General features: G+C 35.8%; 1 protein-coding gene across 1 annotated transcript in view; it reads right to left on the bottom strand.

Moving 5' to 3' along the window:
• Window positions 1-19,500, bottom strand: part of LOC101038388 (calcium-activated chloride channel regulator 4) — a 32,888-nt gene extending 13,388 nt beyond the window's left edge. Inside the window, exons 1-7 of the mRNA XM_039473678.2 lie at window positions 19,261-19,500; window positions 9,394-9,534; window positions 9,109-9,256; window positions 5,660-5,768; window positions 3,905-4,082; window positions 3,332-3,550; window positions 1,719-1,946 (exon numbers count right to left, since the gene is read on the bottom strand). Of these exons, the coding sequence (XP_039329612.1) occupies window positions 1,719-1,946; window positions 3,332-3,550; window positions 3,905-4,082; window positions 5,660-5,768; window positions 9,109-9,256; window positions 9,394-9,534; window positions 19,261-19,419 (1,182 nt within the window). The 5' untranslated portion in view covers window positions 19,420-19,500. The remainder of the gene's footprint in view (window positions 1-1,718; window positions 1,947-3,331; window positions 3,551-3,904; window positions 4,083-5,659; window positions 5,769-9,108; window positions 9,257-9,393; window positions 9,535-19,260) is intronic.
• Window positions 19,501-22,771: the final 3,271 nt, after the last annotated feature.

Below are 22,771 nucleotides of genomic sequence, written 5' to 3'. Positions count from 1 at the left end.
CATTTCTTAAAATAATCTAGTTTTTTCTCACCTTTTTCCTAAGACACTTTTGCACTTCCTTTTTTAACTGAAATACTGGCTTCTTCTCATCCTTCAAATCAGAGCTTAAATGTTAATATTTAGAGAAGCCTCATTGGCCTCTCTAACCAAAGTAATTCTCCTTTCCCTGTTATTCTGTCACATCTCCCTGTTTGGTTTATTCACAACACTATATAATCTGCAGTTGTTATTTTTATCTGTCTATTTATTTTCTGTTCCTTACTTATATAAATGTACCACAAGAGTGAAAAAGCTTTGCTTGGTGAATAAATTAAAACATGTTCGTATTTTGAATGAATTAAAACATGAGCAACCTTATGTGCTAGCTTTAATTATCCTGTTTTACTGATGAGGTAATTGAAGACTAGAGAGGATAAGAATCATGTTTGGGGTCATAAAGCTAATAAATGACAATTGTGATTTGATTGTAGGACTTCATGTTACAAACCTAAACTAAAATGTTATGCAATTCATGGAAGAGAGAGATTCAGTTGGGTCAGGAGTAAAAGGGAAGCTACATGAAGGAGAAAGGATTTTGAAGGATTGGTAGAATTTTAACATGCAGAGACAGGCGTTGGGGTGTGGGAAGGAAGCATTTTAAATATAGGAATTTGCATGTGCAAAGGTTTGGAGACTGTTAGTACACAGTGGACTTGGAGAACAATGTGTGTAGTAAGTTGGTTGGAGAATAAAACAGAGAGGGGAGAATTGAGAAATAAGGCAGTAAAGATACCTGAGGGCAATTTTACTGTGTTGGGGAGACTTTTTAGTAATGTCAGACTGAGAAATTGAGACAATTTTGTAGACTGTGAAGAGACAGTGAAGATTTCTTAACAGTAAAATGACATAATTGATATTAGTTGTGGGCTCAAGATGACCATTTGGCTAAAAATAATGTTGATGATAATTATACATATGTTTAATTAATATAAATAATTATATACTTATGATAAATTATATATTTATTGCATATAATATTTGAACTATATATTTACTATATAATATAGTAAATATTGTTCTAAGTATGTAAATGTATCATTTCACATAATACTTATAAGTATTCTATGAGGTAGGCATTCCTATTTCTTATATTGTATAGATAAGGTACTGAGAGTCCAAAGACACTGAAATGTTAGCCTAAGATTACACAGTAAGTAAGTAGCACATCCAGTACTCTGATGTCAAAGTTTTTGGTCTAACTCATATGTCTTACCCTAAATATGACTCACAGTCTTGCTACATCAGCTTTAAGAGGTACAATAAATAGTTTGCCCTAGCTGAATGTTACAGAAGCTCAGATGAGAACCAACTTAAAGTGGAATCGTACTATGTCATCTGTGTCACTGCCCCAAAATTGATGGCTTTTGCATCTAAGCACACTTATTTAACTAACATTTATCAAGCACTGACTATTGCATGGTAACAAGACAGCAAAGTCCCTTGGCTTGTAAGTGAGTGGCAAATTTATAGTTGTTTTTTCACCCATGGGTTTTTCATTCATTCATTGATCCATTAAAACCTCAAGAGAATTTTTTTCTGTATACTTATTCCTGTGCTTCTTAGGATTACTTATATTAAAATTAGGCAGCAAGCATGTGCAGCAGCACTTAATGTGAAAATCTCCTTCTTAACATGAAAAAGAAACAACAAACAAAATATATTTGCAGTACGATTTTCACCTGAAATGCGGATTTAATTCCAGAGCAGATGGAAGTTCCTCCCTGAGCATATGTAGGTAACTTTTCCAAGAGTGTATTTCTTTCATTGCTGCTTATTACTTGGATTAGCTTATTTATAATAGTGGCAGTACTATCAAAGTGAACCATCCCCACCCAGGACCCATTTTCAACAGTCTGTAGCAGGAATTGTTTTGCTGCTTGATTCATTCGATTCAGACGGTTATAACCCTAGATCAAAAAGACAAGAAAAACAAACAAGTAATTTTTGACTGGAAAATAATAGAAGATCACATAAAACGAATAAACAGAATTTATTGATAAGATGTTCTATGAACAGTAGTCAATGTTGTTAAATAATTGATAAAATTTAAAAAAGGTGGTGTGTATTATTGGACACATTTTGCATAGTAAGGAGCACAGGCTTTTATTTACAGCTGATTCTTAACTGCTAAGTACCCAAGTTAGTGGTGGAAGCTAGGGTGGGGATTGAGTTGAAATTGGGGTAAGGATACACATTTTAGAGACTCTCTAATTATTCCTGGGAGCTTCTGTGCCTTTTGTCTTCAGATAAAACAATACTCCCTAGCCTATAAATCAAACCAGATGATTGTGGACTCCAACCAGAGACTGGAATCACTCCATCCACGAGAAAGTAGACTGCTCAAAAGGTAAAACTTAACCCAAGCTTCATTTTAAATTGAGAGGCCAAGCCCCTATCTTCCCACTTTCTATTCCTAACCTCTTGCTGTCTGTCCCCTTTCCACCAATGGGTTTATTGGAATTGGCTCTTTGGTAATGCTCAGGACCCAGCCCACTTTCAAAGGTGATTGTCTAGGGTGTAAGCTTCTTCACGTGTTTATCTTCTCCAGTCCTTATCACCATATTGATCTGTTACTCCTCACCAACTTATGCCTACATTTCCTTCTGAACTCCCTGAACCGAATGACAATGAAAAACTTCTATATCTTCATTTAACATGCTCCCTCCACTACCTGCATTATAGTGGCTCGATTCCTTCAGCTTTCTCATTCTCTGCCTTTTTTAATACCTTCCCCCATTTGCTGAAGACCTTATTCCTGTTCTTCAGCATGCATTGTTCTGCCTTAAATGTGCCATTTTTCTGGTTTCTTATCACATTGCAGTCAGTTATTTGCCATCCATTCATTTCAACAATTATTTATTGATTGCCCATATGTTATTAACTTTATTCTAGGCAATGGGAGTAAAAAGATGAATAAAACATGGTTCCAAATTCTAGAAGATCTTAGGCTAGTGGAAGAGAAATGTGTAACACAAATATAATATACAGTAATAGAGGTATGTGTAGGGCATCGTTGGGAATCAGTAGGAGGGCTTTAACCAGCCTAGAAGCCCAGTCCATTTTCTGGAGAAATCGAAGGAGGAAGTGACCCTTGGATTAGGTATTTTTAATTATATTGGCATCTTTCTTTTACTGTGATATTTTGCTGCAATATCTTGAAGTCATGGTCATAGGGAATGATGGTACTTTATGCCACTTTACAATTTAGAACAATCTAGGTGCAGATAGAGTTCAATGTGTTATCAGATCTTCAAATATCCCACATCCCCATATCCAGAAGAAATGAACCTACCCCCATGCTTCCAGACTTATCAAGAACTAAGCACACAATTCTTTGACTGATCTTCAGCAATGAGAAGACAGGTGAAGGAGGTGATGTCACCATGGGTATTGTGTTTTTAAAGTCCTCAGAATTGCTGATCACCTCCCATGTACTTCTAAAATTGCACTTTATGTTTTGTAGGCTTGGAGCTTCTTGATTATGGTTTTTTTCATTACAGAATTCCACAACCTAAAAGGTTAATAAAATGAAAAAGTAATTTAAATATACCATGCATTTGAAAATCAAACTACAAACCTGAAAACTTTTTAAATGTGTTCTGCAGATATATTGTTTGTTGAATCAAATATGATTTGCTGAGCATCAATATTGCAATAAGGCAGATTTACCATAATAAGAATACTGATAACTGTAATAATCGATAAACACTAGATAACACTAGTTCAGCACTTCCTTTGTGGTAGCCAATGTTCAAAGAACTCTATTTCAATATATGTAATCCTTAGGTCACCTGAACATTTACTTTAAAAAATGACAATATGTCATTTGGTTATAAATTCTGGAAGCAATTATCACCATACTTACAGAATCAATACTTTGCATAAACATTATGGATGCTTTTTCTGTTTGTACTTTATCAGGAAAGAACTGACAATCTTTTTCATAAAGTTTTGTTGTAGAATCAACTCTGCACGTTCTAGTAAGACAGCTGCCTCCTTGACACGTAAAAACTCTATTTATACCAGAGATGCCTGTGGAACACCTGAAAATATATGACAGTTAACCTTTGAGGCAACTTAATCATTAACGCTAATAGAAATCCTTAGTGGTTCTATTCATTATTATCAAGATGTTTATTCTTCTATGTGTATCATGTACTTCCTATCCTGGCAGTAGAGTTTAAGGGTTCCAATCAAAGTAATTATCTATTTTTTAAGAAATTCTAGAGGGAAAATTTATGTGAGACCTCCAGATAAACACAATGGTCGAGTTCTCTGCTGGTATTAAAGCTGCTGGTCTCTTGCTTAGACATCTCTCCTGCTGGTCTTTTGGTGGCAAATACATTGTAGGGACCTGGATAAGAGACCTTGTGAGATAATTTACTCTGAGTACCACTTTAGTTTGAATTTCTTTGTAGATTTCTTCCCAAAGAAGATACTCCCAAAAGAATGGTACACGGCATAGACACAAGTGTTTTGATGATTTAAGGAGCATTTTTATCCAAAGTGAAATGTGACTGGAAGCGAAGATTAGATGCTGCCAAGAAAGATGGTAGAATAAAAAGTGATGGAAACAGTTTAGACATATGTTTTATGTATGAAATTGCCCACAGGTAGCCACGATTGCAGCAAATATGGGGATGTGAACATATTTTGTCTTTTCAATAGGTTTTCAGTTCAAATTCAGGAACCGGTTAGTAGTTTTTCTTCAGCTATTTAGGGATTTTCATAAATATGTCCATGCTTCTATTGCCCCCAAATCAGGTGGACATATTGAAGCTATCTATGTGGAAAATCTTGATGAATATTCTGCAGCAGCAGTTAGACATTTAAGGGGAATATGATATAAACAAATGCAATAAATGTAATACTCTCTAAAATATGTGCCTGAAAATTGGTGCAATGGGGCAGAGGAAGGATGTTGATTGAAATCATATACCTTTCAATTACACATTAGTTTCAAGTCTTCAGCCCCAGCAAGACATCTAACATTGATGAGGCAATAGCACTAATTTTAATTTTGAACCAATTCTTCCCAACAATTTTGCTCTTTTGACCGCATAATCAAAAGGAGAGTCTATTATTAACTATCATGCTAGATGGTATTATTAAATAACATTTATAATCTCCAAGAAATTTCTGCTTGGCTCCTTGAAGCTGCTTGATTTCTAACTCAGTCCACATTTAGCACTACTTAACCATGTTTGTGCATTATTGTGTAATGTAAATAACTCTGATCTTATCCCAGCATATTGTGAATCCATTTACATAGTGCCCAACGTCAGTGCAAGTGAGTTCTGGAAGGTACGTTAGAGAGGTATAAAATATGTTAAATTGCCAACCAAATGCTTGCCACTAAAATTATGTATGCTTTTTTCTCTTTTTTTTGTTTTTGAGATGGAATCTCGCTCTGTGTGAGGCAAGGCGCCTCGCTTTGGAAGCTCAATTATGTATATTTTAAATACCAATCAACTATTTTAAGATATGCTTTCTAAAAAAAAGAAAACATCATTTTGTAATATATTGTCTGCATTAAGACTGATTTTGGAAGAAATTAAAGTAAGGAAAATAAGAACAAATAAAAGCCTGAAGTCAGTTTAGAAAATTTAAATAGCCATGCCTTGTTGCTTCAATTTTTTTTGACTTAGCGCTGTAGAAAGGCTGATCTTCATTGTACTCATCAAACACTCCCCACCGGAGGTGAGCCCACTCATGGACAAACAGTCTGCCTGTGGGAAAGCATTTCAAATACATGATCATAATTCCAGCAACACATTTTGTATCAAAATCTTTTAAGAAGCTTCTCTTTAAATTATAAACTATATTTAGATTTTTATTTTCAACAACTACCAACATTTGTATTTTGGTGTATAAAAAAGCCGATTGCATTAAATTACATTATATTATGCTATATTATGTAATACATTATCTTCTTATTCCACAACATGTTAAATCAATGAAACACTAAGGGAGTATGTGCTATGAGCAGAGCAGACTGGGATTTGTGTTTTGGTTCTTGAAGGTAAAAAGTCTTAGATAGTACAACGGTTTATGGCTCTTCAAATTATAACCAACATAATTAGATATACAGTACATCTGTTGTACTAAAATACCATGTGGATGCGATTAGAAAAAAATGTCTAAAACTGCTCCCTATTATGATTTTATAAAACGGGAAACACTGTTATGGGCCAACTACAATTTCGGGGATGTTAAAATGAAGAACTTCATTTATGGTACTTAGCACATGTAAGCATTAATTATATGAAACAATTATTAATAATTTTCTATATATTCAATGCAATACTAGGTATTAAGAAATACAAAGATGTGTGAGATTTAATTCTTCAGGAAATTTTGAGAGAGGGAGTTCAAATAAAATGATATTAAAAATATTTTATTGCACTTTAGGTTCTGGGGTATGTGTACAGATCATGCAGGATTGTTGCATAGGTACATACATGGCAAGGTGGTTTGCTGCCTCCATCCTCCCGTCACCTACATCTGGCATTTCTCCGCATGTTATCCCTCCCCAAACTCCCTGTGCCCCACTGTCCCTCCCCTAATCCCCCACAACAGACCCCAGTGTGTTATGATCAAATGTTTTTTTAAGATAAGAATTTTACAATAAATGGAAGAATAAAAGTAAATCCACAGCTTGAGATGCTGAAATAAGGAAAGTAGAATTTTCATTTTAGCAATGTTGAGAAAAACTTTAGAGGAAACAGAGTTGGAGAAGGAGAGATTGGAAATAACGTCTCTTTTGCTACAATATGTGTTTCTGTAGCTCAAATTACCTCCTATGAATCTGACAATAGGAGGAAAATACCATAGTATGAAGAAGTCATGTTTCTTTTTTAAGTCCTTGCTATTCAAATTGTGATCCTGGACCACATCCATCAGCATCACCTGGAAGCTTGTTAGAAATGCAGAATCTTCAGGCCACCCTTAACTTACTGAATCAGAAGCTGCGTATTAACAAGGTCCCTAAGTTATTCTTCTACACATTGCACTTAAAAAACACTGGTTTCAGGTTTTCTAGGCAAATGGAACCAGGTTTGTGGGAGCAGAATTAGAACCTTAGTAGGAAAGGAGAAAGCCCTCATATCAGCTACTGCAGTAGGAATTTGGTGGATGTTAAGAAAAATTTAAAACTCCCTATACCTGGCTCTCTTCTTAGAGAATCCCCTCAGACTTGATTCCTTCTCAGGTTTCCCTGCCTCCCACCTTAATATCAGCCCTTTTGACTTAGAATTCCATTCCCATCTACATCATTGTCTCATTTCAAGCGATTCCTGTTTCCATTTCTAATAACATTTCTCTTTTCCCCCTCCCCCCACCACATGTCTGTGTGTACTTTTAATATGTACTGTGGCAGCCTCCAGCCATACTGCATTGCTTGCCTGGGTGATCTAAATGATCTATTGTGATTGTTGGTGTTGGTATTGTGATTATTACAAAACTGCATAGATTCTGAGAACTCTCTTAGTAATCTTATTTATCAAAAAATTGTTTTTTAGGATATGGTTTGTAGAATGTGAGGTTTTTCTTTCACAAACACATATATCACATTATGCATTTGTGAAAAAGAAGAAAGATCTGTCTAAGAAGAAGGGGTGACCTGTCAGTAAAAGAATAGGGTTGAGGTGTGGGATATGGAAAAATCAAGAACTGATATGGGGATATGGATCTTATAAATTAGAGAAGCCTTTCTCTTCTAAGAAAGGTACAGGTAGAGAAGGTATAGGTAGTAATGAGTTTGGAAATAGGAATAATATAGAGACATCTGTTTTATCAATCAGTGCATTAATGATGAGATTGAGAAGAGTGGCTGGATATCTTGAGAAAAATGGTAGAAGATTTAGGTCAGCTGCTATAGGAATTGAGAAAGGGAGTTGAGAAGAGCTGAGTAAAAATATTGTAGAGTAGCTTTGAGCACTTCATTGAGCTTGGAAAATGTGTCTTTATAATCATATCAATTGGTTTTATAATTTTCTTCAACATTCTTGAAAACATAACAGGAGCCAAAAATAAACTAGATGGATAATTCAGAAGATTTAGTAAACTGAATGAAACACAAGAATAAAAGTTGTAAGAGAATTGAACTATTTATACTTGTAGTTGAAATGACTGACTTTGCAGGACATGCCTGGTAGAAAGAAAGTATAACTAAAAGGGCAAAAAGGATTAGAGGTGCCAAGGAAAATAAACATGGTCAGGATAATAATGTATGCGGAAGATGTAAGATTGGGACATGAGGAAATTATGGAGTTTTCAAGACTGGAGAGGGAACTGGTCCAGGTAATGAATAGGACCAGATTTAGCTGAATGTTTGGCAGAGACAAGAGACTTAATAAGTGTTCAATGAACGGGAATAGAAGAGAGTGATATTGGGGTATAGGGATTCAGAAAGGTTCCCACTGAACAGTCACACATGTGCAGCACCCTCTTTTAACAATAATTTGCATTTTTGTCCATGCACTTTAGTTAGTTTTGACAAAATTATTTTAACATTTAGATTGAACTAGATGACACTGCCATTTTTATAGGTCAAAATGATCCATTACAGACAGTGTCATCTGTTTCAATTAAATAGGCTGATGATATCAGCAACCGATAGCCTAAGTGTGTTTTCTTGACCAGTAACTGGCAACATGACTCTTTCCAGCTTACTATACATCTGGCTTTCATGTAGCTTACCTCTGATTTGTTAATATCCAGCTATGGAGAACTGGAAATATTAAAATCTAAAAAGCATGCCTTAAAAAACATTTATAATTGCTTTTCTCTGTTTATATTTTTGTAGACACTCTACTGAGTACATTTATCTGGATTCTCTAGTTTAATGTAGAATAAATATTTTATAAGGTAGAAACGTTTATCTTTGCCATTTTGTAGGGAATAATCACAGAGGCAGTAGGTCACTTGCTTAAGGTCACACATAGCTAGTAAGTAGGGGAGCCAGGATTTGATTCTAAGGACTTTGACCCAATGGCTTGCACACTTAACCTGCATAGAAAGTTGTATGCTGCAATCATTAACTAATTGTTTTTTAAGCATAATTTCTACCTGATGGTCCATATTCATTCTGTTTTTTTCCAAGTAGAAAGTCAGGGGTGAAATGAATATGTTCGCCTTTCTCTCCACATTCTGTGAACTGCTTGGTGTATGGTTCATCTCTACCTGGGAGTGTAGGTGGTGCAACTATAACATCAGCCTGAGAATGTTGAAAAAGATTGTTAAGCACCAGAAATAAAAAGATAATATTCAGTTAGAAAAACTCTTAAATAATTTGTGGCAAAACTGTGGAATATCAGTAAATATAATTTTTTAAGAGAAGATTTTAACACTTACATGTTTATAGTTTTCATACTTTGGTCTTTTGTACTGAGGGTTTTCCTTCCAATTCTCAGGGACTAATATAGATACATTTTTGAAAAAGAATCTTTTTTCTGTGGCTTCAAACAGATAAGTAGAAGCTGTAGTCAACATATCCTGTCATTAAAGGCAAACATATGTGGGAATGACAAAGTTAGAGTGAACTAAATTAGCAGGGTTTTTTGACAGGCATTTCCCAATTTAAGAGTGGACAGAAAAGCAACAGACTGATGAGCAGGGTCTCTGCCTCATTATTCTAACTCTGCCACCTGTCAATCCTAAACCATCACTTAATCCTGCATGTTGAAAAGCTTCTCAGTCATAATCCTGCCTTAAAAGTCATGTAAATGACTCCAATACTAATGTTAGTATCTTCTGTGTGACAGATCTTGGTTGATTTATGCAATGCTCCGAAGCTCAGTTTCTTCATCTCTTCAGTGGACTATTACTGTCTATCAGTATGGTTTGCATAAAGATGGAATCAGTTATAAAGTACCCTACAAATAGGCAGTCTTAAAACTGTTCATATCATTACTATTTATATGAAATCTTACTAGAAAACAGCCTTAGTTGATGCAAGTTGAGGAGGACACTCTATAGGAATGGATCATTGAAGAGGTTTCTCATTATCCCAACCTTAGGAGAAGGAGCTGGGTTGTGAGCCTGTGTGGGTGGGAGGTGTGATGAAAAAAATCCCATAGTAGAAGCAAAACTTTGATCAAAGAACTATTGCTTTGCCACCAATCTGAAAATAGTATCACCTTATATTCAGAACTAGGAACTCGTTTACAAGGACAAATAAGAAAAATAGTCTCTCCCAGGGAAAAGCAAACTACTTGGAAAATGTATTTCAGGATATCATCCATGAAAACTTCCCCAACCTTGCTAGAGATGCCAACAGCCAAATTCGGAAAATATAGAAAACTCCTGCAAGACTGTACACAAGAATATCATCCCAAAGACAAAATAATCAGATTTTCCAAGGTTGAAATGAAAAAATGTTAAAAGCAGCTAGAGAGGAAAGGGCCGGTCACCTACAAAGAGAACTCCATCAGGCTAACAGTGTACCTCTCAGCTGAAACCCTACAAGCTGGAAGAGACTGGGGGCTAACATGGTTTGGCTGTGTCCCCACCAAAATCTCATCTTGAATTTTAGTTCCCACTATCCCCACTTGTTGTGGAAGGGACCAGGTGGAGTGGTTTTCCCCATCCTGTTCTCTTTGATGTAAGTTCTCATGAGATCTGATGGTTTCGTAAGGGGCTTCCTCCTTTGCTTGGCTTTCATACTTCTCTATACTGCTGCCATGTCGTGAAGGTCATATTTACTTTCACTTCTGCCATGATTGTAAGTTTCCTGAGGCCTCCAGCCATGCTGAACTGTGAGTCAATTAAATCTTTTTCCTTTATAAATTACCCAGAATCAGTTATGTCTTTATTAGCAGCATAAGAATGGACTAATACAGGGGTCTTTATACAGCATTCTTAAAATAATCTTTAACCATGAATTTCATATCCAGCCAAACTAAGCTTCCTAAGTGAAGGAGAATTATCTTCCTTTTCAGGTAAGCAAATGTCAAAGGAATTCATTAGCACCAGATCTGACTTATAAGAGATCTTGGAAGGAGCACAAAGGAAAGACTGCTACCAACTAATATTAAAACAGACTTAGACACACAGACCAGTGTCACTATAAAGCAACCACTCAAACAAGTTAACAAAATAACCAGCTAACAAAATAATGACAAGATCAAATCAACACATATTAACATTAACTTTCAATGTAGATGAGCTAAATGCCCACTTAAAAGGTACAGGGTGGCAAGCTGAATAAAAAAGAAAGACTCAATGGTACTCTGTCTTCGAGAGAACCATCTCACAATGGCATAATGACACCCATAGGCTCAAAATAAAAAGATGAGAAACCTACCAAGCAAATGGAAAACAGAAAAAAGCAGGGGTTTTAATCCTAATTTCAGACAAAATTGATTTCAACAAAGATTTAAAAAAAGACATAGAAGGGCATTACATAATTGTAAAGTGTTCATTTCAAGAAGAAAATCTAACTATTTTAAATATACATGTGTCCAACACAGGAACACCCAGATTCATAAAGCAAGTTCTTAGAGACATACAAAGAGACATAGACTCCCACTCGTTAATAGTGGGAAACTTCCACATTCCATGAACAATATTAGATCATTGAGGCAGAAGATTAACAAAGATATTTAGGACCTGCTCACCACTGGACCAAATGGATGTGATAGATCTATACAGAACCCTCCTTTCCAAAACAACAGAATATCCATTCTTCTCATCACTACATGGCACATACTCTAAACTCAACCACATAATTGGACATTAAAAAATCCTCAGCAAACGCAAAATAACCAAAAGCATACCAAACCCATTTGCAAACCACAGCACAATAAAAATAGAAGAGTAAGAAAATCGCTAAAAACCATGCAATTACATAGAAATTAAATAACATGCTCCTGAATGACTTCTTTTTTGGTAAATAATGAAATTAAGGCAGAAATCAAGATTTTCTTTGAAACTAATAAGAACAAACATAGGACATACTAAAATCTCTGGAACACAGCTAAGGCAGTTTTAAGAGGGAATTTATAGCATGAAATACATCAAAAAGTTAGAAAGATCTGAAATTAATAACCTAACATCACAACAGAAAGAATTTGAGAAGTAAGAACAAACCAACCCTAAAGTTAGCAGAAGACAATAAATAATCAAAATCAGAGCTGAACTGAAGGAAACTGAGATCCAAAAACCATTCAAAAGATCAACAAATCCAGGATCTAATTTTTTGAAAAAATTTATAAGGTATATATGCTAATAAATGAGAAAAAAAGAGAAGATCCAAATAAACACAATTAGAAATAATGAAGGGAATGTTACTTCTGACTCCTCAGAAATAAAAATAACTATCTGAAGCTACTGTGAACACCTCTATGCACACAAACTAGAAAACCTAGAAGAGATGGAGAAATTCCTGGGCACATACATCTCCCAAGACTGAACCAGGAAGAAACAGATTTCCTGAACAGAACAAATAACAAGTTCCTAAACTGAATTAGTAATAAACAGCCAACAAACCAAACCAGCCAACCAATCAACCAAACAAAAAAAGCCCAGGATCTTATGGATTCACAGCCAAATTCTACATGATGTACAAAGAAGAGCTGGTACCATTCCTACTAAAACTGTTCAAAAAATTTGAGGAGGGATCCTCCCCAACTCATTCTATGAGGCCGGCATCATCCTGATATGAAAACCTGATAGAGACCTAACAAAAAATGAAAGCTTCAGTCCCATATCCTTTATGAATATTGATGCAAAAATTCTCAACAAAATACTGGCAAACTGAATCCAGCAGCACATCAAAAAGCTAATCTACCATAATTACTTAAGCATCATCCCCAGGATGCAAGATTGGTTCAACATTCATAAATCAATAAATGTGATTCACCACATAAACAGAAGTAAAGACAAAAACCACATGATTATCTCAGGAGATGGAGAAAAGGTTTTCAATAAAATTCAACACCACAATAAAGTAGGTGTTGAAGGAACATATGTCAAAATAACGAGAGCCATCTATGACAAACTGACAGCCGATATTATACCAAATGGGCAAAAGCAGGAACCACTCTCTTTGAAAACTGGCACAAGACAAGCATGCTGTCTCTCACCACTCTTATTCAACCTAATACTGGAAGTCCTGGCCAGAGCAATTAGGCAAAATAAATAAATAAAGGGCATCCAAATAGGAAGAGAGAGAGTTAAACTATCCCTGTTTGCATATGACATAATTCTGTACATAGAAAACCCCACAGTTTCAGCCCAAACGCTCCCTCAGCTGATAAATAGCTTCAGCAAAGTTTCAGGGTACAAAATCAGTGTACAAAAATCACTAGCCTTCCTATACACCAACAACAGCCAAGCTGAGAGCCAAATCAAAAAGGCAATCCCATTCGTGATTGCCACAAAAAGAATAAAATATTTAGGAATACAACTAACTGGGGAGGCGAAACATTCCTACAATGAGAGTTACGAAATGCTGCTCAAAGAAATTGTGTCAGACAAGACAAAAACTAATGGAAAAACATCCCATGCTCATGGATAGGAAGAATCAATGTCACTAAAATGGTCATATTGCCCAAAGCAATTTATAGATTCCATGTTATTCCTATCAAATTACTGACAACATTTTTCACAGCACTAGAAAAAAGCTATTTTAAAATTCATATGGAACCAAAAAGAGCCAAACAGCCAAGGCAATCCTAGACAAAAAGAACAAAGCTGGAGGCATCGTGTTACCTAACTTCAAACTATACTACAGTGATGCAGTAACCCAAAGGGCATGGTACTGGCACGAAAACAAAGACCATCAAAACAGAATAGAGAGCCCAGAAATAAGGCTGCACATACACCACCATCTGATTTTTGACAAAGCTGACAAAAAACAAGCAATGAGGAAAAGATTCCCCACTAAATAAATGGTGCTGGGATAACTGACTAGTCATACACAGAAGATTGAAACTGGATCCCTTCCTTACACCATATACAAAAATCAACTTGATAGATTAAAGACTTAAATGTAAAACTGAAAACTATAAAAACTCTGGAAGACAGCCTAGGCAAAACAATCTTAGGCATAAGAACAGGCAAAGATTTTGTGACAAACATGCCTAAAACAATTGCAACAAAAGCATAAATTGGCAAGTGAAATATAATTAAATTTAAGAGCTTCTGCACAGCAGAAGAAACTATCAACAGGTAAACAGACAGCATGCAGAATGGAAGAAAATATTTGCAAACAATGCATCTGATAAAGGCCTAATATCCAGCACTTAGAAGGAATATAAACAAATTTACAAGAGAAAAAAAAACAACTGCATTAAAAAGTGGGCAAAGAACATGAACAGATGCTATTCAAAAGATGACAGACATGTGGCCAACAAGCATATAAAAAAAAAGCTCAATATCACTGATCATTAAAGAAATGCAAAAAAAAAAAAAAAAAAAAAAGAAAAAAGAAAAACCAACCCCACAATGAGATGTCATCTCATACCGGTTAGATGGCTATTATTAAAAAGTAAAAAAATTAACAGATGCTAGTGAGGATGCAGAGAAAAGGAAACACTTACACATTGTTGGAGGACATGTAAATTAGTTCAATCACTGTGGAAAACAGTATGGTGATTCCTCAAAGAGCTAAAAGCAGAACTACCATTCAATCCAGCAATCCCCTTGCTGGGTGTATACTCAGAGGAATATAAATCATTCTACCATAAAGACACATGCGCATGAATGTTTGTTGCAGCACTATTCACAATAGCAAAGACATAAAGTCAAATTAAATGCCCATCAATAACAGATTGGATTAAAAAGTGTGGTACAGGGCTGGACGTGGTGGCTCACACCTATAATCCCAGCACCTTGGGAAGCCGAGGTGGGCAGATCACTTGAGATCAGGAGTTTGAGACCAACGTGTGCAACTTGGTAAAACTCCATCTCTACTAAAATACAAAAATTAGCAGAACATTGTAGTGCATACTTGTAATCCTAGCTACTCAGGAGGCTGAGGCAAGAGGATCACTTGAACCCAGGAGGCACATGTCACTGCTGCACTCCAACCTGAGTGCCAGAGGAAGACTGTCTCAAAAAAATAAACCATGGTACCTATACACCATGGAAGACTACACAGCCATAAAAAAGAATGAGATCATGTCTTTTGTGGGAACATCAGTGAAACTGAAGGCTATTATCCTTAGCAAACTAACACAGGAATAGAAAACCAAATACTGCATACTCTCACTTATAAATGGGAAATAAATGATGAGAACTCATGAACACAAGGAAGAGAACAACAGACACTAGGGTCTACTTGAGGTTTGGGGATTGAGGTTGGGAAGAGGGAGAGGAACAGAAGGATAACATTGGGTACTAAGCTTAATACCTGGGTGATGAAATAATCTGTACAACAAACCCCCATGAGTTTATGCAACAAATCTTCACATGTACCCCGAAACCTAAAATAAAAGCTGAAAAGAAAAGAAAAAAGAAGACACTATGGGTCATACATAGACACACAAACTTTTTATGGGATGTAAAACTATGGCTAGTTTCCTAAGTAGAGTTGATTGTTTTAAAAGGGTAAAGAAAAGAGACAAATCATAATCATTTTTAAAGTTTTGAGTTTTTTAAAAAGCAAGTATTGAAATAAAAACATAATGAATGAATCAAACAGTGATTAGCTAAACTATGAATATTTGGTACACAAACTCATTTTCAATAAAAACTAAATTTTCTTAAACATTAAAAAAAGTCCTTCCCTAGACCTTACTATCTTGTGAGGAAATATAGGATAAAAGGCATTTTTTTTTTTTTTTTTTTTTTTTGAGACAGAGTCTCTCTGTCACCCAGGCTGGAATGCAGTGATGTGATCTTGGCTCACTGCAACCTCTGACTCCTGGGTTGAAGCAATTCTTATCTCTGACTGTATACTTAATGTGATCTTGGAAAAATAATTTTTTGATTTTGGACCCCCAGTATTTCACAGGATTTCTTGAAGATATTAAATGAGAAGACTTTGTGAAGGGCTGGGAGAATGTCAGGAAACATTGTGAAATCTGGAAACGTCTATAAACAATTGAATTTCTGCTTGTAGTTATAGAAGACTATGTTAAGAAAATTTTTGCCCATACAAGTAATTCTTTCAAATAGTTTTTTCTGAGTAAAGAAAAGTTTGATACTGATTTGTTGTCCTCTAGACACTAAAAACGTGTCATTCAGAATCGGCTGCATTAACTGCTCTTTAAACATGTTTAGTAAAATGAATCTTTATCTTCTTCTGAAGTATAAGAGGTACCTATAAGCAAATATCTCTGTGATGTAACAGAATTTGCAGGGAGTAAGTGACAAATGGCAGCCACAAAATCACTTGATTACAACTTAGGTCATCCCTATCACCTTATGTAGGGTAATTAAAACATGTGGAAGGATCCAACTGTGAGCAGCAGAACACAGTAGTGAAGAAATTAAATTAGTAAGAAATTAGTAGATGTTGATATCAGGGACAGGGAAAAATAATTTACAAGGCTACACCACCAAACTCTGTATTAATAGAATGTGATAGTTGAAAGAAACAGAATTCAGTGTCCTTGGTTTAGTCCTAGAGCCCTTCTCTTCTCCATCTGCACTTACTTAGTTATCTACACCCAGATTTTCATCCTTCATCATGAATTCAGATTCCTGCCTCCATCTACTTTGATGTTTCAGGAGTAACATAAATTCAAAAAGCCCCAACCAACTCACTCTTGATTTTCCAAATGCCAAATTTTCTCTGCTTAGTCTTCCCCTTCCCATTGATGATACTTTCATCCTTCCAAGTGTTCAAGCAAAACTCTTGAATTCTTCCTTGACTCTTAAATTTCCTTCCTACCCTCACCTATCCCCTACACATCTTAACCATCACATCACTTAGACAATCTTTACCACAACCTACCTGTTCCTAGTCACCATCACTGCCCATCTGCAAGAGTTTCCTACCGTGGGTCCTTCTACAGAAGTAAGCTGCCACAAAGTTTATAGAGGATGGGTGACAAGTGGAAATTCTTTACAGTTTTCAATACTGCAGTCAGTAATCCCAGAACATGCAGGAAAACACACCCTTCTCTGCTCAGAATCCTCCCATGGATTTTCATTACAGAGTAAAAGTCTTAAGTTTTTTCCAGTGGTCTAGGCCCTGGCACCTCTCTAACATCAGCTCACCCTACGCTTCCTCCTGCTCATGGAGAGCTGTTTTTTCAGTCACATCAAATGAATTCTCACCTCCATGCTGTTTTTCTCCCCTAGTTTTCAATGGGCTCTTCTTTCACTCATCTCAGGTCTCTGCTCAGATGACACATCATCAGTGAGGCCTTCCTTGACTGCCCTACCTGAAATAGCAACTCACATTCTCCCCCAACCCAGCCCCACCTTACACTCCATATCTCACTTCCTGATTTGTTTTACTCCACAGCAACCTGCTGTTAACTGACCTGTGATCCATTTACTTATTAACTACATCTCTGCAAAGAATATACACTGCATGGTGCCAGGGGCTTCTAAAAAATTTAACTACTCTTTAGCATGTCATAAATATTCAATAAAGAATTCTTTAAAGAACAAATAAGTCAAACTGCTAATTTACAGATCAAGAAACTCAGTGTTAGGGGGCCCTGTGCCTTGTCTTCTGTCTTGTTGCAAGACAGTGTAGAATGCCTGTAGAAGGCCATCTAAAACCTCCGTCTTCCTCTGCCCATTACCATACTGTCCTCACTGCACCATGCTGCTTTTAGCTTACTGAAGCACTAAGCAGTTTCTATAATATTATTAACTATTAACTTTGTTTTCTTCTCCATAATTCAAACAGAAGACATTCCAATTTTTTTTCCCCCAGAGACGGAGTCTTGCTCTGTCGCCCAGGCTGGAGTGCAATGGCGTGATCTTGGCTCACTGCAACCTCTGCCTCACAGGTTCAAGCAACTCTCCTGCCTCAGCCTCCAGAGTAGCTGGGATTACAGGTGTGTGCCACCATGCCCAGCTAATTTTTTGTATTTTTAGCAGAGACGGGGGTTTCACCATGTTGGTTAAGCTGGTCTCAAACTCCTGACCTCATGACCTGCCTGCCTCGGTCGGCCTCCCAAAGTGTTGGGATTATAGGCATAAGCCACTGTGCTTGGCTGACATCCTAATTCTTGGGAAAAATATTTGCAAACTATTTATCCAATAATGGATTAGTATCTAGAATACACAAAGAACTCAAAAACCTCAAGGCAAAGTAATGATGATAGTAATAATAAGATTTAAAAATGGGCAAATGATCTGAATAGGCATTTCTCAAGGGAAGACATACATATGTCCAACAAGTACATGAAAAAAAAAATGCTCAACATCAGTAATCATCAGGGAAATGCAAATAAAAACCAGAATGGGATATCATCTCAGCCCAATTGGAATGGTTACTATAAAAAAGACAAAAAAAATGCTGGATGTGAGGAAAGAGACCTATTATATATTATTAATATAGACATTATGGAAAACAGCATGGAAGTTCTTCAAAAAACTAAAAATAGAATGACCACATGATTCAGCAATTCCACTAGTGGGTATATATCCAAGGGAAAAAACATCAGTATATGGAAGAGATGTCTGCACTCCCATGTTTATTGTAGCACTATTCATGATGGCCAAGATATGCAATCAACCCAAGTGTCCATCAACAGAAGAATGGTTAAAGTGTTTAGTCACTGAAAAAAAATGAAATTGCTTCATTTGTGGCAGTATGGATGAACATGGAGGACATTACGTTAAGTGAAATAAGCCAGACACAGAGAGATAAATATCACATATTCTCACGCATATGTAGGAACAAAACCAGTGTATCTTACGGAGATAGAGAGTAGAATGATACTTATCAGAGGCTGCAAAGGATAGGAGAGAGAGGGAAAATGAAGAGAAGCTGGTTAATGTGTATAAAAGTACAGTTATATGACAGAATAAGTTCTAGTATTTGATAGTACAGTAGGAAAATTAAAGTTACTGATAATCTGTCATGTATTTCAAAATAGCTAGAAGAGAATAATTATAATGTTCCTAACACAAAGCAAACATAAATGTTTGAGTTGATGAATATGCTAATTAATCTGATTTGATATTTACAAATTATATACATGTATAGAAATATTACTTTGTATGCCATAAATATGTACAATTATATGTAAATTAAAAATAACAGCAAAAAACTAAAAATTAATGAAAGATATTCTATTTTGTTCTTACCTGTATTCGTTCAATTATTTTCTCATCTTCTGGCACACTAGGATCTATAACAATGATAATATCTTCAAAACCATTGTTATTTAGCCTAACAAAGGAAGTATTTGACCTGTGCAGCAGGTATAGAACTAAGAGGAAAACAAAACCTCTTAATAACTTCATTGTTCCTCTCTAGCTATACCTGGTTTGTTCAAGAGACTTTTCTTTTCTCCGTCTCTCTCTCTCTCTCTCTCTCTCTCTCTGCAAATATGGAGTATTTATATGCCTAAAAGTTAATCAGTATTGGCTGATTACGGGATTTTGACTGTATAAAGGTACAAGTGGGGAAAGATATGACTAATTCACATAATTGTTTTATTGCGTGTTATCAGAAAAGTGACTAAGAGTAAAAAATAAATCAGATTTTTAAATACAATGCATTGCACATTTCCTCTTTGAACACATTTTTATTTTGTTACTGTTTTTCATATTCTAAGGTATCCTTGACAGCAGGGATTTTTTTTTTTCAATAGGTTTTTGGATGACAGGTGGGGTTTGGTTACATGAATAAGTTCTTTAATTATGATTTCTGAGATTTTGGTGCACCCAACCACCTCAGCAGTGTACATTGTACGCAATGTGTAATATTTTATCCCTTAAACCCCCTCTTAGTCTTTTTCCTGAGTCCCCAAAGTCTATTGTGTCATTCATATGCTTTTATATTCTCACAGCGCCCACTCATGAATGAGAACATACGTTTTTTGGTTTTCCATTGCTGAGTTACTTCACTTAGAATAATGGTCTCCAATTCCATCCCGGCTGCTGCAAATGCCATTATTTCATTTCTTTTTATGGCTAAGTAGTTTTCCCTGGTGTGTGTGTGTATGTATGTAGGTATGTGTGTGTGTGTGTGTGTGTGTGTGTGTGTGTGTGTGTGTGTGTAAAACATTTTCAGTATCCAGTCGTTGATTGATGGGCATTTGGGCTGGTTTCATATTTTTGCAATTGCAAATTGTGCTGCTATAAATATGTATGTGCAAGTTTCTTTTTCATATGATAACTTCTTTTCCTCTGGGTAGATACCCAGGAGTGGGATTGCTGAATCAAATCAAATGGTAGCTCCACTATTAGCTCTTTTTTTTTTTTTTTTTAGATGGAGTCTCACTGTTGCCGAGACTGGAGTGCAGTGGTTCAGTCTCAGCTCACTGCAACCTCTGCAGTGAGGCATGCCCAGCTAATTTTTGCATGTTTTTCTTTTAGTCCAGACAAGTTTTTACCATGTTGTCCAGGCTGGTCTCAAACTCCTGACCTCATGATCTGCCCACCTTGACCTCCCAAAGTTCTGGGATTCCAGGCATGAGCTGCTGTACCTGGCCCACTTTTAGTTCTTTAAGGAATCTCCACATTGTTTTCCACAGTGGTTATACTAGTTAGCATTCTCACCAGCAGTGTAAAAGTGTTCCTTTTCACCACATCCATGCCAACATCTTTTATTTTTTTTTATTATGGCCATTTTTGTAGGAGTAGGGAAGTATTGTGTTGTAGTTTTGATTTGCATTTATCTGCTCATTAGTGATGTCGAGCATTTTTTCATATGTTTATTGGCCATTTGTATATCTTCTTTTGAGAATTGTCTATTCATGTCCTTAGCCCACTTTTTGATGGGACTGTTTGTTTTTTTGTTTCTAATTTGAGTTTGTTATGGATTCTGGATATTAGTCCTTTATCAGATGCATAGATTGCAAAAAATTTCTCCCACTCTGTGGGTTGTCTGTTTACTCTGCTGATTATTTATTTTGCTGTGCAGAAGCTTTTTAGTTTAATCAAGTCCCAACAATTTATCTTTGCATTTGCTTTTGGGTTTTTGGTCATGAAGTCTTTGCCTAAGCCAATGTCTAGAAGGGTTCTTTTGATGTTATCTTCTAGAATTTTTATGGTTTCAGGTTTTAGATTTAAATCTTTGATCCATCTTGAGTTGATTTTTGTATAAGGCGAGAGATGAGAACTCAGTTTCATTCTTCGACTTGTGACTTGCCAATTATGCCAGCAGGCTTTGTTGAATAGGGTGTCCTTTCCCCACTTTATGTTTTTGTTTGCTTTGTTGGCGATCAGTTGACTCAAAGTATTTTGGTTTATTTCTAGGTTCTATATTTGGTTCCACTGGTCTATATGCCTGCTTTTGTACCAGTACCATGTTGTGGTGGTAACTATGGCCTTGTAGTATAGCTTGAAGTCAGGTAATGTAATACCTCCAGGTTTTTTCTTTTTGCCTAGTCTTGCTTTGGCTATGGAGGCTTCTTTTGGGTTTCATATGAATTTTAGGATTGTTTTTCCTAGTTCTGTGAAGAAATATGGTAGTTTTTGTTAGGAATTGCATTAAATTTGTAGATTATATTTGGCAGTATGATCATTTTCATAATATTGATTCTACCCATCCATGAGCATGGGATGCGTTTTCATTTGTTTGTGTCATGTATGATTTATTTAGCAGTGTTCTGTAGTTTTCCTTGTAGAAGTCTGTCATCCCTTGGTTAAGTACATTCCAAAGTATTTTAATGTATTTGCATTATTGTAAAATGGGTTGAGTTCTTGATTTGATTCTCAGCTTGGCCCTGGTTGGAATATAGGAAAGCTACTGATTTGTGTACATTAATTTTGTATCCCAAAACTCTGCTGAATTCATTGACCAGTTCTAGGAGCTTTTTAGATGTGTCTTAAGGATTTTCTAGATATATGATTATGCCATTAGCAAACAGTGACAGTTTGACTTCCTCTTTACCAATTTCGATGATCTTTATTTTTCTTGTCTTGTTGCTCTGTCTAGAACTTCTAGTACTATGTTGAATAGAAGCAGTGAAAGTGGACATCTTTGTCTTGTTCTAGTTCTCAGTGGGAATGCTTTCAACTTTTCTCTGTTTAGTATAATGTTGGCTGTGGGTTTGTCATAGATGGCTTTTGTTGCCTTAAGTATATTGGGGACACATTTTCTATACTAATTTTGATGAATTTCTTAAATATAGAAATATTCTTTATATTTTCTATAGAGTAGAATGTGAATATTAATAAAAATCCAAATAAAATGAACAGATACAGTAATACTAATGTTGTCCTTCATTTTTACAAAGCAATTTATCATCATTACAATGGTAAAAATAATGGAAGGGAGGATAAGATAGTTAAATGTAATTAATAACAAAGTAGTTAAGATGGTTTTGAGGTCCAAATTAAAGATTTTAAAGACCTTGATAAATTTAGAAATCAAATTATTAACCTGAAAATACTGTTCAGTAAAGAAATAATAAAATTTGTTTCCATACAAGCATATCAAAAACTTTATCTGGTAGTTTGCTGGTTACTATTGGGGCAGAGTAAATCACATTAATAGTTCACATTTATTCAGTTCTTACCAGAGCACAGATTGTCTCACTTAACCCTCAATGCAACTCTCTAAGGTAAGTATGCATATTACCTTCATTTTATGTATGGAGGAACTGAGGCACACAGATTTAAGTAATTTGCCAAGATCACATGGCTA

Source organism: Saimiri boliviensis, chromosome 11 (genome assembly GCF_048565385.1).
Source record: "Saimiri boliviensis isolate mSaiBol1 chromosome 11, mSaiBol1.pri, whole genome shotgun sequence".
In the NCBI taxonomy this organism is placed as follows: Eukaryota; Metazoa; Chordata; class Mammalia; order Primates; family Cebidae; genus Saimiri; species Saimiri boliviensis.
This window is presented reverse-complemented; position numbering and strand designations above follow the sequence as displayed.